Source organism: Rhodnius prolixus, unplaced genomic scaffold (assembly GCF_049639745.1).
Source record: "Rhodnius prolixus isolate KJV_2025 unplaced genomic scaffold, Rpr scaffold_1, whole genome shotgun sequence".
NCBI lineage: Eukaryota > Metazoa > Arthropoda > Insecta > Hemiptera > Reduviidae > Rhodnius > Rhodnius prolixus.
The window spans coordinates 50205546-50218857 of record NW_027411581.1 but is presented as its reverse complement, the minus strand read 5'-3'; the positions used below and the strand labels follow the sequence as shown (position 1 = coordinate 50218857).

At 30.6% G+C, this 13312-nt stretch overlaps 2 protein-coding genes across 14 annotated transcripts in view; one reads left to right on the top strand and one right to left on the bottom strand.

The window, feature by feature from the left end:
* The first annotated feature begins 168 nt into the window (after positions 1-168).
* Positions 169-8603, top strand: LOC141449269 (galactokinase-like). The gene is made up of 7 exons (XM_074118523.1): positions 169-333; positions 742-928; positions 2919-3051; positions 4719-4844; positions 4918-5250; positions 5416-5536; positions 6969-8603. Exons 1-7 carry the CDS (start codon positions 169-171, stop codon positions 7116-7118), a joined length of 1215 nt encoding a protein of 404 aa, XP_073974624.1. The 3' UTR covers positions 7119-8603.
* A 2043-nt stretch (positions 8604-10646) lies between these two features.
* Hexo2 (beta-hexosaminidase 2) overlaps positions 10647-13312 on the bottom strand; it is a 32499-nt gene continuing 29833 nt past the window's right edge. For all 13 annotated transcript variants that reach the window (XM_074118323.1, XM_074118330.1, XM_074118357.1 and 10 more), the window contains 3 exons: positions 12566-12789; positions 11135-11316; positions 10647-11047 (listed from right to left, as the gene is read on the bottom strand). In XM_074118323.1, the coding sequence (XP_073974424.1) occupies positions 10806-11047; positions 11135-11316; positions 12566-12789 (648 nt within the window). In that variant the 3' untranslated portion in view covers positions 10647-10805. The remainder of the gene's footprint in view (positions 11048-11134; positions 11317-12565; positions 12790-13312) is intronic.

The following is a 13312-nucleotide window of genomic DNA, read 5'->3' as shown; positions in this document are numbered from 1 at the left end:
GAGAGTAGTGAAAAAATATAGTTTTTTTTAATAATAAATAACCTCAAAATTTAGGTTCCAGATTATTTTAAACAAATGATCGCAGATGATTTTGGGGGGTTAAAGCGTAATATAATGATAAGATAATAATATTCAAGATAATAGTTTTTATAGAAATCAGTACTTAAAATGGAGTGCAAGGGAGCTTGTGTTATGCCAAAAGTTCTATGTTGTGCTATTGATTATTACAGAAAAATATTTCACAATGATCCTAGTGTAGGATCATTTGCGCCGGGAAGGGTAAATCTGATTGGGGAACACACGGATTACAACGATGGATTTGTCTTACCAGTTGTAAGAGGATTTATGTTCTATTGTAAACTTAAAATACACAGTTCAAAATAATTTTTTATATATTTTTTTTTAACTTTTTGGAAGAACACAACACATTACTTACCTTCATGTTTGTTCTCACTTTTTTTTACAAAATTGCAAATGCTGTGTAGTACGAGAAAATTTCACCGTTTTGTTTTTTAATATTCCAAGAGGAAATTCTTATTTTAAGTTTAGTTAACAGTATAAAATTTAGTACAACTAATAATAAAATCTAAAAGTTGAGCTACTACTTCAGAACCAAAAAATGCCTCCAGTAGTAGGAGGCCAATAATAATTGTTAACCAGTGTTCTTTTTAAAAGTGAATAAAAGTATCAGATAATAATATATTGTGGCAATAAGTTATATGTTAAAAAAACATTTTTCAGGCTCTTCCTTTGGGCACAGTTATGATTGGCTCAAAAAACCATAGTAATTGTGTTCATATTGTGTCGAAGAGTGAAAACATCGGTAGTCAGGTTGACGTTAAATTCGATTTGCCAGAAAGTGGAAAACTTGAGAAAGGAGAACCAAAATGGGCTAATTATGTTAAGGGTGTAATTAGCTACTTTAGAGGTAATATCTTTGCAAATAATAATTTATTTATTTCCTATTAATAATTGAAGTTTTCCACTGCTAGACTTTTCTCATAAATCCAGTTAAACTTTAGTCTAAGCTAAATTATTGAATTTAGGTAACTATTTGTTTTTGAATTCTAGCGGTTTTGTTCAGAAAGCTTTTTTTTTTTAGATTATTTAGGATTATTATGCATCTGTTGACATTCTGATTGTGTACTTGCAATGATGATCGTTTTGAAATCGCGTCAGCAGTTTTTGCTATAAACCTATAGGTTGCTCCAACGATAACAATCTCGAGGTAACTATTGCAATGTGGGAGATACCTCGGGTATTGAACTACATTAACTTGATTGAGAGTCTTTAGTTTATTTATAATAATTTATAAATAATAATATTTTATCCCTTCAAAGAAAATGTTATATCAGATTTTCAAAATTGAGTTTTCAGCAGATATAAAAAAAAAGTTTTTAGCCAAAACTCTGGGAGATGATGATTGTGCTGTCATCAGATCTTGTGAAAATAATGTGGCGCAAAAACGTAAAATCACAGTAAACGTGCCTATGACATTCGGTTTCAGTATCCTGATGTATGTACCCTACTGAGTTTTCCTGCTGTTACTTGATTGCCCAAAAATATATCAATTTTGTTTAAGTTATGACTTACAAACATTTGTCCAGTGAAATTAATTTTTGGAGAGATCTGGAAGAATAGATTGCTTTTTAAGTCCACTTTAGGAGGTTGTAAAAATTTCTAAGTGGGTATGAATTTACATTGAGTTACAGTATGCAGAAATAATTTAAGATCTAAAGTCAGCATTTGGATCAGATTAAAAGATGAGTGCCCACAACTACTAGATTTAGATTAAAAATTAACTTAAGATACAACACTCTAACTCACATTATCTCTCATGAATCTCTAAACTCCCACTAGTTCCCTTAAACTTACTAGTCTTGTTGCAGTCTCTATAGGAATGGTTTGAGGAATATTGGCTTCAAATATTCAGAGGTTAGCTTGCTTTCTTGTGCGTGACAGGCGCCAAGAGGCCTGACAGCGGATTTCGAATAGAATTGCTAGTAAGAGGAGGAAAGCACTGCTGCACATTTTGTATTAGTGCAAAGGACGTGAAATAATCAGAATTCGCCTCTCTGGAGAAGTAAAACTAGTAGTTCATACTCCACCCTGAAGTACCGCAAAAGACTCCTAAATCTATAGTAATTAAACACAAGACTTGCTAAAGATGCCCTAGAGGCTGACACATAAACTTTTTAGGTGGCGGTGGCTAGGCTTTTTAGTCATTCCCCGTGAAATTTAATCAACTAAATTACGCCTTACATCAGACAGAGACAGGTTCATAAAATTATCTCTGTGAATTAATTCCTCATCATAGATTATCAATCGGCATTGCACTATTTGGCACACTAAAGAGTGCCATAATTCTGTAGCATCAAGTGTAAACTCCACTTTACATTTTGTTAAGACCAGCTAAATGTTTAGTATAAGTGGGTAATATTTCGCGTTTAAATGTTTAATAACAACCGAGAGAAATTTTCAACTCAAAATGGTCTAACTTTTGTACCAATAAGAAATAATTGCAACAATGTCATCTTAGCGAAATTGAGTTTCCATGAAAAGCCGTGTTTAGATCTGGTCCCCCGAATGTAAACAAATATTTTCAGCGTTTATCTTTGAGCTAACAGAATATATAAGAAAAATTGCAGCATGCTAAAACTTGGTATTCCGTTCTTATACTTTTGTTTCTTCTAAATTAGTTTCATTCCCATTTAACTGTCGCTTTTTGCGACTTCACTGCCCTTAAATTGGTTGTAAGGGTTTCTTAAAGGTTCTCTCTTAAATCTTAATAATCTTTTACTATCTTTTCAAACAAGTTATAAAAAACTAGTTATTTTGACATGTTTTTTGGGGGGTAATTCTAGTAGGATTTTACACTGTTTTTTTGACTCTGAACTTTGACTCTTTTATTGTTATAGGAGAAGTGAAAGAAGGATTCAACGCAGTAATTGTTTCTTCAGTACCGGTAGGCGGTGGTTTATCTAGTAGCGCAGCTCTGGAAGTTGCTACCTATGTATTTTTAGAGGCACTAACTGGACAGATCAATAATGAGTAAGTTTCAATTTTACATTCTACAAGAAGAGGGTTGCTCTTTTATTTTCATTTTTTACATTGTCTTAATGCTCGCAACTGGAAATATTTTTGTTATTTGTACATACCCGTTATTACTTGGAGATCGTTATCCATCATTTTCAAAACAAGAAATAAATACTTTTTTTTAAATTAAAAGTAAAAAAAGAGCAATAATTTTAGTTCATCTAAAGAATAATTTAACTAATTGATTTATATGAATAAAGAAAGGAATGAAAAGTAAAATGAAACAATAGCAAAAAGTCAGATTTTTCAAAAGCAATTAATATTGTTAAAAAAATCAACATTTTTTAAATAGTAAATTGGTATTACCTTTTTAGCTGTTAACCATTACATATATTTTATTTGTTCCTGAAATGTATTCACAGATTGTGAGTCTCATCTATACTTTTTATAATTCTTAACAGTTGAAGGACCTTTTAATATTTTATAGAGTTTATCTAATGAACTTCTTGTCTACCGTACTTCTTGCTAGCTCATTATTACGTGTTCCTGATTTTCTTTTTATTTTTATTCGTTTCAGGTACCTGACTCTTTTTGACCGATTCTTACTAGGTAGACCCTTGTATTTCACATGCTTTGGCTTGATCTTGTTTATCGTTTTTATTTCTTTTCTTGTTAGGGGCAGATTATAAAACTAGGGATTTCCTTTTTCTAATATTGGGAATCGTTTATAAGGACTTCCTTTTACACTCATTTCACTCGATTATTGCCAATATCTCGCATGCTCTTCTTGAAATTTAGAGTTGAGGTCATAAGCTGGTGAAGATGGAAATAGAGCGTGAAGAGCAGGTGGAGAGAAACTACCTAGCGGTAGCACTCTCTATTGGATATCGATGATGAAGATGATATTCAAGACCTCAAGGATCTCTTCAAATGACCGCTCGGGGTCACTGGCGATTCAGTCGGCGTGGTGGATTTCGAAAACAACAAATTAAGACATGTTCGGGCAAGTTCAATATTAATTGATTATAATATACTTTCGCAAAATAGTGTTTCTTTTATTAATAAGGGAGCCGTTTAAGACCTTTAAAAATCAGATCAAAGAAATACTGTTGCCTTGAATGAAAACAATAAAAATTGTATAATGGGTGCATTGATTTACAATTACAATGTTAATGTTAAGTATAATTAAATGATCATAATTTTACTCTTTTTTTTTGTGCTAGCAATGACTAGGCTACTTTTTATATGTATTTTATTAATTGAGCTGAAGAAGCTCCTATGAAGAAAAAAATGTAAGTGCTAGCAGCTGGATTCGAACCCGGAATCACCGCTTTAGAATCCAATATTTGCTAATCACCGAGCTTATCCCTTCCCTTCCTGTTATTATTATTATTATTATTGAAGGTTAATTAGAGTAATAAAAGCACAGCATTATAATTTTCCCGTGCTTTTGGCAGGTGTTTATGTAAAGCTAAGATGATCTGTGGTTTGGGTTCGTGACCCCAGCCATGGCTTTGAAATTTTATAGTTAAGTGTGTGAGCTGTTTAATGTCCGATAAGTTGTCATACATTGGACCCGTCTGAAAAAAGGCATTATTTTATAAATACATATCTATATATATTTTATTCGTTTGCTATTGTCACTAGAGTCCTTTTTTTATTGTTGTTATTTTAAATTGCAGCTTAAAGGATAAGGCATTCAGATGTCAAAAAGCCGAACACGATTATGCTAATATGCCTTGTGGTATTATGGATCAGTTCATATCTGTAATGGGCGAGAAAGGATCTGCTCTTTTGCTTGATTGCAGGTAATATAATTTAATATTAACGAATTTAGTCAGTAATGCAACAAAAATATATTAATTTAATTGAACATTGTAGGAGTTTGGAAGTAACGATGATTCCTTTACAGTCTGAAAGTGATGTAATACTTATAACTAATTCTAATGTAAAACATGAATTATCAGCATCTGAATATCCTGTAAGAAGGAAGCAGTGTGAACAAGCAGCAGAATTATTAGGTGTAAAATCTTTGAGAGATGTGGATTTTGAGAAACTTGAAAGTAATAAAAGTCTACTCCCTTTAATTGTTTACAAAAGAGCACGTCACGTAGTTACAGAAATATTTAGGACAACAGAAGCAGCTCAAGCACTTAGAATAAATGATTTTGCCTCTTTTGGAAAGCTGATGATCGAAAGCCATAACTCTCTAAGGTAAATATTTATGTAATTTCAAGTTTATTTCTTTAATAACTGCAGATAAATTTAACTTTATAGAAATAAGATTTTGTTTGGACTTATTTTCTCACTTCCGTTCTCTTTTTACTATAATGATATGAATGATAATTCTTGAGAAAATAATTTTGTTTGTTTGTGAAGGGACGACTATGAAGTTTCATGTTCAGAGCTAGACCAGTTAGTGTCAATAGCCACTGCTGTAGATGGTGTTTATGGATCAAGAATGACTGGTGGTGGCTTTGGCGGATGTACAGTTACTCTTGTAAGTTCTTAAATATGCTGTTTCTACTTAACTGTATTTTAAATTGCTTGTGCTCGAACATGAAGCGATCAGAACAAGCGTTGTCGTCAACCAGTCTCTTCCTTTACTATTTGATGCTAGTCTAGTTAGCAAAAGTATGTGTGGTGGAGATGGCAAGTGTCCGTTTGTTAAAAAAAAAATGTAATAATTGAATTAATTTAAAATAGATTTAAAATTATTCACAAGTAGCACAAGTACAATTCTTTTTTTGATTTCTTTTGTAATGGTCTATAAAAACTAACTTTAATAAACTAAATGAGTTTAAAACGACAAAGAGGAATAATTGTGTCAAGGTGTTCGAACTAGAGTTGCAATGAGCTATTATCTTTCTTTGAAATACGTCCTGTTACGAATTCTTCACCGCAATTCAAAGCCTCCAAATGTTAGCGAATCTCAATTTGTATTAATTTGTAAAGTAGGATCTTTGCGTCAAGGTCCACAAACTAAGTGTTGAAGTAATTTTGAGTCAAAAATGTTTATAAATGTTGATCTGAAAATTCTTTCTTACTGAAGTGAAATTAAAAAGATTATAACCAAATTATTTTAAGATCAATCTACCTTCGACCTCGACACTGCATCGGCAGTTGAAGTAAAGCTCTCGTCAAAAGCATTAATGTTACTTTTCCCTCTTCTTTTATGATTTTTGTAAACCAGACTTTTTTATCTGATATATGATGAATATTTCTAAATTAATAGTCCCAAAAATTTATTTATTTGTTCGTGAATTTATTTAATAAACCATTTTCAAATGAAATTTCGATCTATGCTGGATCTTCTTTAAACTGTTGAATACGCCTAAAACAATTGAGTTAATATAATGATTGAGCCCAATTTTCCAATGAAAAACCTAATAAATTTTCATCATAGATTTTCTTTAAAATCCACTTTGGTGGGGAATTTTTATCGAAACATCGAACCTTTTGTGATTGAGTGTCGTTTATCAGATAATACATATCTTTTTATTTTATTTATTTAAATAAACTGCCCATTCTATTCGACAATTTGCTCGTGCATTTAATCTTCACTTGTGGTGGATTTAGTGGGATGGTGCAGCGGAATTTATAAATAACATAGTGCTACTCTTCACTGAGCAAAAACGTTTTATTGACATAAAATTGGCCAGCATAAGGGTCTGTGACATCTAATAAATTCTAAACAATATTTATTTTTAATTTTAATAGTAAAATTACTTAAATGATATCAATTAGTACAGTTTAAACAAAACACATAAGCTTACTATGTAGTCAGCCATGTGGCTGATGTAACAAAAAAATGATGAGACCTGCTGACTTGTGTACCTTTTTGCGTTTAGTCAACCCTTTATACTTAACTTTTTAGAAGTTTTCGTTAAGGAGATTTATTTATATTTATTAATGTGTCTGTTACATTTCAGTTAAAACAGAGTGCTGTTGATCTTGCTATAAAAAATATTAAAAACAAATACGACGGTAAGCCATTGTTTTATATAACAGCACCTTCGTCTGGCGCTAAGAATCTTACACCCCTCCTTGAAGAAGAATTGATAAATAAATTATTAGATTAATTCGACTTATAAGTAATTCTTGATTAGTTAACTAGTCTTAATATTTACTTAAAAGAAAAAAAAATTGCTGCATTTATTTTGTACTTAAGATGGCCTCTGTACTTTAAATAAAAGATTAGAATCAATTGCATTTAATACAGATTTTTTTTCTTGTTAAAGAATTGAGTTTTGTTTAGTATTTGTATTCCTATTGAAAATTTCACTGAATCTGTGATTTAAGTGCCAGTTTGATGTTTATATAAATTGCCCAAGTGTAAAGAAAAAGTTTAAAGGATTTTTTTAAAAATTAAAACCTTTAAAAATGGATTAATTATTATATGAAATACTTTCTTTTCTCTACTATGTTCCTAGATGGTGTGCTAGATATAAAGTAACTTTTTGGTGATAATGAAGACGAATTTTATAATTTTGTTTGTTTTCATAAAGAAATTGTGATTAAGAACATAAAATTATAGCGCTTTAATGATTACTGTTACAATTTTTTGAAACTTACGTTCCTTGTTCTTCGATCATTCAAAATAGCTAGCTAAATAATTATTCTTGTTATTAACTACTTTTGATAATAAATGTGGACATTTTTGTGATAAGTGGACATTTTTTAATATGAGGTCTGAGTAAGCAAGAATTTGCATCATAGTAAAACTATAAACAGGGTGTTCCATTTAAAGCGCACCTGCTAATAACTTTTTAGGAAAGCGGAAATCCGGAAAAACTCATGAAGTAAACCATGTTTTTTTTGGGTCTAGTTTTGACATTTTTCACCCCCGATTTTAAAGTTTTTAACTTTATTTTTGGCGTTGTTATGGCCAAAAAAATTGATCGGGGTTTCATAAGGACCACTGGTTTTGGCAATGATTATGAAAAGTACATAAGAAATTGAGAAAAATAGCGTTGACCCCGTTTCGATATCCCTAATATTTGTTGAGATATTAAAGATCAAAATTACAATTTTATCTTACAATGATAGGTTTTCATTATTAATTTTACCAGAATACACGTTTTGGGGTTCTCTGACTACAAAAAATGTTATTTGTGACGCAAAGAAAAAAAAAAAATTGAAGATTTAAAAAAATGTAGTGTAAGGTAATGGTTGTGGGAGAATCAGGATAAATTTGTTTCACTCCGCCAAAAATGAAGTTACAGCATTGGCGGTGAAAAATTTGAAAACTAAACAAACAAAAACATATAGTTTACTTCGTGAGTTTTTCCGGAATTCCGCTTTCCTAAAAAGTTATTAGCGATTGGATTAAATGGATCACACTGTACAGTAAATTTCAATTAACAGATTAATAAATATGTTATTATTCAATAATCTTGCCGATTCAGTGAATACTAAAATAATGTTCTTTTCCAAACAAATAATTATAAATGTTAACAGACTCTTCTGAAAATGAATCTGTTTCAAATCTCAGAAGGTAAAAGAAATTTTTGAAGGTCCCCCTGAAAGCGAAAATTGATCCAAATAAAGTCTGTGTTGTAATGTTATTTTTATCATCACCAACCTAAGCTGAATACCAAATATAAACTTTTTACCATTTTCTTTTAAGAATGGCTGTGGATACACAAACAAATACATTCAAATTTGTAAAAAAATATTTTCGAACCCAGGGATTCTCTAAAGGATATTTCCAATGAAAGTTTAAATTGAAAATCTGATGAAGAAGAGCTTTATAGCTATAAAGGATTAAACAGTATTGTTAAATAAATTGGATAATTCTCATTTAGGAAGAATATTTACATATCTGTTTATGCAAGTATCTTATAAATTAATGAAATTAATTTACAATTCTGACAACAATTGAATACTTACTTTGTGAATCAAACCGTAATAGGCGCGCAATACTTCCAGCGGACACAATAAGCTTTCGGATGATATCAGCCAACCAGAAGTTTCATATAAGCAATTATTGAATAAGTATATAAACAATTGAAATTGATTACATGAAACAAGTATAATTTTGGGATTCGTTAGCAAGAGAGAATCTGAAATTATTAATTCCAAAGTAAATCTATTTTAGAAAAAAAATGTTGCGAGGATTCGGGAAAGCGTATGAAGCTGGGCTTCGAGAACTTCATTCTATGTTTATTTTATTGTTTCTTTTCTTTGAAGCGTCTTTAGCTCATTGTATGATAAAAGGCAGTCTTGTTTGTAACAAGGAAACATTGCTTCAATGCTGTAGAGTTCCTTAAGAATGCTGATATAATAATTAATGTAACAATGATTTAATATTATGTTTGCCTCAGCCTGAGAAGCTTTGATTCAATCGTAGCAGGATGTTTTCGGTCACCTCAGTAACGCCCGGTTCAGCCTAAAAGTCTGTCGTTGGCGTTTTTAATTCTCTAAAGATTTGTTTGTACAATGTCTCGAGTACTACAAAGACAAGCAGTGCAATTTTTAAAACTATTGCTGTTTACTTTTTGCTGCCTTTTTTAGCTCCAACTAAATGGGGTAAAAATGAGAATAGAATGAAGAAGTCTCGGAATGTAGCAGTTTTTTTTAAACTCTAATTCAAGAGTGAGTTTGAGAAAGAAGAAAATTGGTACAAAGCAAATTCATTTATCCAGAACCTTGTACCTTCTCAAACCATTGTTTTTTAACTTAAACAAAAAATGTGTGCAAACACACTATTTTCTTTAAATTACAATTACAATTTTCAAATTCAAAATCTTATGAAATCGCTAAAAACTAAAAAAGCTAGTTATTACTCAGGGACTTCGGTCAACTAATTTACCTCAAATTTAGTGTACTCTTACTTATTTACATTTAGTAGGTGGCAAGTCCAAACATTGAAATCAAATGCTAGAGTGAAACCAAACCATCCTCTGGCTCAGTATTGCCCTTAATCAAGTTTTCCCGGGAAAATGTTTCAAATAGATGTTGTAGAACTATTTAAAGGAAATATTTAGTATACACTAAAATTAAAGGCAAAAGTAGGAACCGCTTTCGATAACATTTCAAAAAACAGTAATCGATTCATCATAAATATGGTAATTACAAAGGTGATTTTGTCCATTGACGGATCCGATAGTGGCACCTAAACCAGATATCAAATTTGAAGTTTCTGCTTTTTGTGTTATCCGGACCACACACCCTTAGACTCTTACCAAGTTGTAAAACCTCTTATTTAGATTTGTGAAATAACATAACGGGTACCTTCACTAAATATTCTGTATCGAAAATTTGACAATTGCAATACTTACTCTTACATACCAATAAAGTAAGAGAAAGTGCAAATAAAGCATTTTAATTAAACCTCATTTAATTTCATCTAGAATTAAAAAAAAAGATCATGCATTAGATAGGCCAGATAGTCAACTTCTCCGTCATGTTTATAAAATGACGATTGTGTCACAAATTGAAAATGGAGAAGATATTTCATATGTATTATTTGTTTTTTCTTTCTGTGTTTCGAAATAGTATACTTCCTCGATCATTTCTTAGAAAGAGGCATAATTCTAAAATGACTGATATGGGAAAGGAACTTTTTTTTTTGTTGAAACGTAAAGCTCATTAATACACAAAGCAAATCATTTTAAGACTTTTATTTCAAAAGAAAAAAAAAACATTCTTTTAATTTGATTTTTAATCAAAACTTTGGTATTAATAATTTTCTATCACCAATACAACTGATCACAGTTTTAATGCTACATATAAACTTATAACGCCCGACATCCACCTTTATTTAATTAAATATACGGACACTTCCCGTCATTAAGGTAACACCACTCTGGGATTACCTGATCGATTTTATGTCCTCGTCTACGCAATCTTTGTCTTGTTTCCCACAATCTTGATTCCACCTGATTCGATGTTAGCTGTGGAGATGTCCATAATCTTTCAGCAATAGCCGCGGCGCGTGGCCATAATTTAGTTTCCACATTATCCATATCTACAAGCTCTCCCCAAAGTAATACTTCACCTCCAAGGGCTAAAAAATTAATAAATAGAACAATACTATGTAATTGTAATAAAAAATAAAATATTTGTTACATTTCATTTAAGAATATTTGAATACCTTTTGGGTCTTCAGGTATAATATAATCGTATACAGTTTTCCAGGTATGATATTGTGTATTACCCCAGAAACCGTGATCCAAGTACCAAGTATCTTTCGTTGCGTAGATTACACTGTAACCTTTGGCCATTAAATCTTCTGGGAGAGATTCATATCGTCCAGTCCAAGTCTCAATAATGTACCTTTATTAAAATACAAGTTTGGTCAGACATTTATAAGTTATTAGAACCATGTTATACAGAAACTTTACGATAAATGGTAATAAAAATGAATGTCTACTTATGATTTAGGTATAATTTTATATTTCAATAGATTTTTCTAATTAAATTTGAACAGTAATTGCCTTTAATTAGAAGAAAATTTATACTAGAATCTGTTAGTTGTCCAACGTTAGGTAATTGACATATACCGAGTTCCTACTACTTACTCAAAAATCAATACTTATACCGATATACCAACAATTTTTTTGTAAGTATTCTGGAGTTTTCCCAACAGCTCTAATAATTAATTTAATTGTTTTATCTATAAGTAAGCATTGATGGGGTGGTTTTATTTTAATGTTTTCAGTTCCCTTTCCTTAAAGTGTGCTCTTAACAGGAGAACATCGAATGGAGACTGACAATGTTTAGAGATGTATCCTGGCACCAATGATGATGCACCTAAATTTAAATTAAAAAAATATTAAGCCTGGAATTAGATCAAGAACACGCAAGTTTTTAATAGTAATAATAACAACATAATTTAATTTTTAGTAAAATTTTAAGCGACTTTCTACAGTCGTTCACTGTGGCGATCGTTCTGTCACTATATATAACCGTACGAGTGAATCAACGTTACAGCGCTAAAATGAATAACCCGAAAACGAATAATGTTATTAATCTATAAGAATATAATGTGTGTAGAACTTTAAAATAGAAAAACTTTAAAAGTCCATTTAATAAATTGATACTTTTGGTTGAGAGATTTAGACCTCGTAACTTATCTATTAGGTGTAAGTTACATTTTACATTTCCTTGCTATCTCAAAAAATAATATTTCCTTTTATGCTTTATATCGTAGTTTTATATATGAATGAATGCTTTCCAAAATTCTCATCTCTTTTAACAGTACTTTCTAACTACCCCTGCGAATTCAAATTTACATTCATTTTCTTTGACAAGTGTGGCGCCGAACTTGATAACGAAGTAACATTTACATAGAAAGAAGAATATTTCTACATCCTAGAGAATGAGTTTAAACTTTGTCGTTAGATTCTGAAGACCTATCCGTAAGTGGCAACAATTCGTTATCTTCAAGTTCTGAATACAGAATGAATCATGCTTAACTCTGTAATTTTATAATAATAATAATTTTTCTTTTGATAGAGAATTAAATAATTATTACTGTTTTATATTCTTGAAAAAACACACTAAATATTTTATCTATATTTACCTATTCTTATCCAAGTACTTTTCAATGTATTCAATTTCTGTAAGCTGACTTGACCAAAGAATAGGCGTTGTTTTGTTATGACCTACAGCTTCATCCCACGCTTCTAATGCTTTCTTTTGAAAATCAGACCATAATGTGAAGAATCCTTCTTTAGTACGAGGAATACCTTGGGCTGTCATATAATCTGTAATTTCTGTGCTTGCATTCCAGCATGGGATATGAACCTATTCCAAACATACATATATATTTATAAAAAATTATAAAATTTTTCCAAAATTACACATATAAATTCAAAAAAATATATATAATATAACTGAACAATTTAATCCAGGCTAATTCTTTAAAAATTCTTGTTTTTTTCAAAAATAAGAAGATCCAAAACGATTAACTCTGTCGAAAAAATTAATACCGCTTGTGTAGCTAAGAACGAGCTAACTTAAGAAATATCACTTTGAGCTCCTAAGAAGTTCTGCTCTCGTAGAATTTTCGAAATTGTTTTTTTAGAAATACACATTTTGAAAGCTCTGAGAGTGAAAAATACCTCAAAAAAAAAAAAAAAAATAAAACAAATTATAAACCCGTTTTATGGTTTTCCTCTAGGTTCATCAACAGGAATTGTGACGTTCTGATCACTTTCTTATTTAAGATTTGAATGATTTTCATGAAAATTGTTTAAATTTTTAGTTATAGGGGAATAACATTTTTTTAATGTTTACCAATTAAGTTATTTGATTCGTTGAATGATAC

What these genes read in the sequence shown, in the direction of transcription:
- LOC141449269 (XM_074118523.1), top strand. Translation starts at nt 169, where the DNA reads ATGGAGTGCAAGGGAGCTTGTGTTATGCCAAAAGTTCTATGTTGTGCT. An exon ending in GAAAGCCATAACTCTCTAAG is followed by an intron (nt 5,251 to 5,415) that starts GTAAATATTTAT and finishes TTGTTTGTGAAG; the next exon opens with GGACGACTATGAAGTTTCAT. An exon ending in GCGGATGTACAGTTACTCTT is followed by an intron (nt 5,537 to 6,968) that starts GTAAGTTCTTAA and finishes GTTACATTTCAG; the next exon opens with TTAAAACAGAGTGCTGTTGA.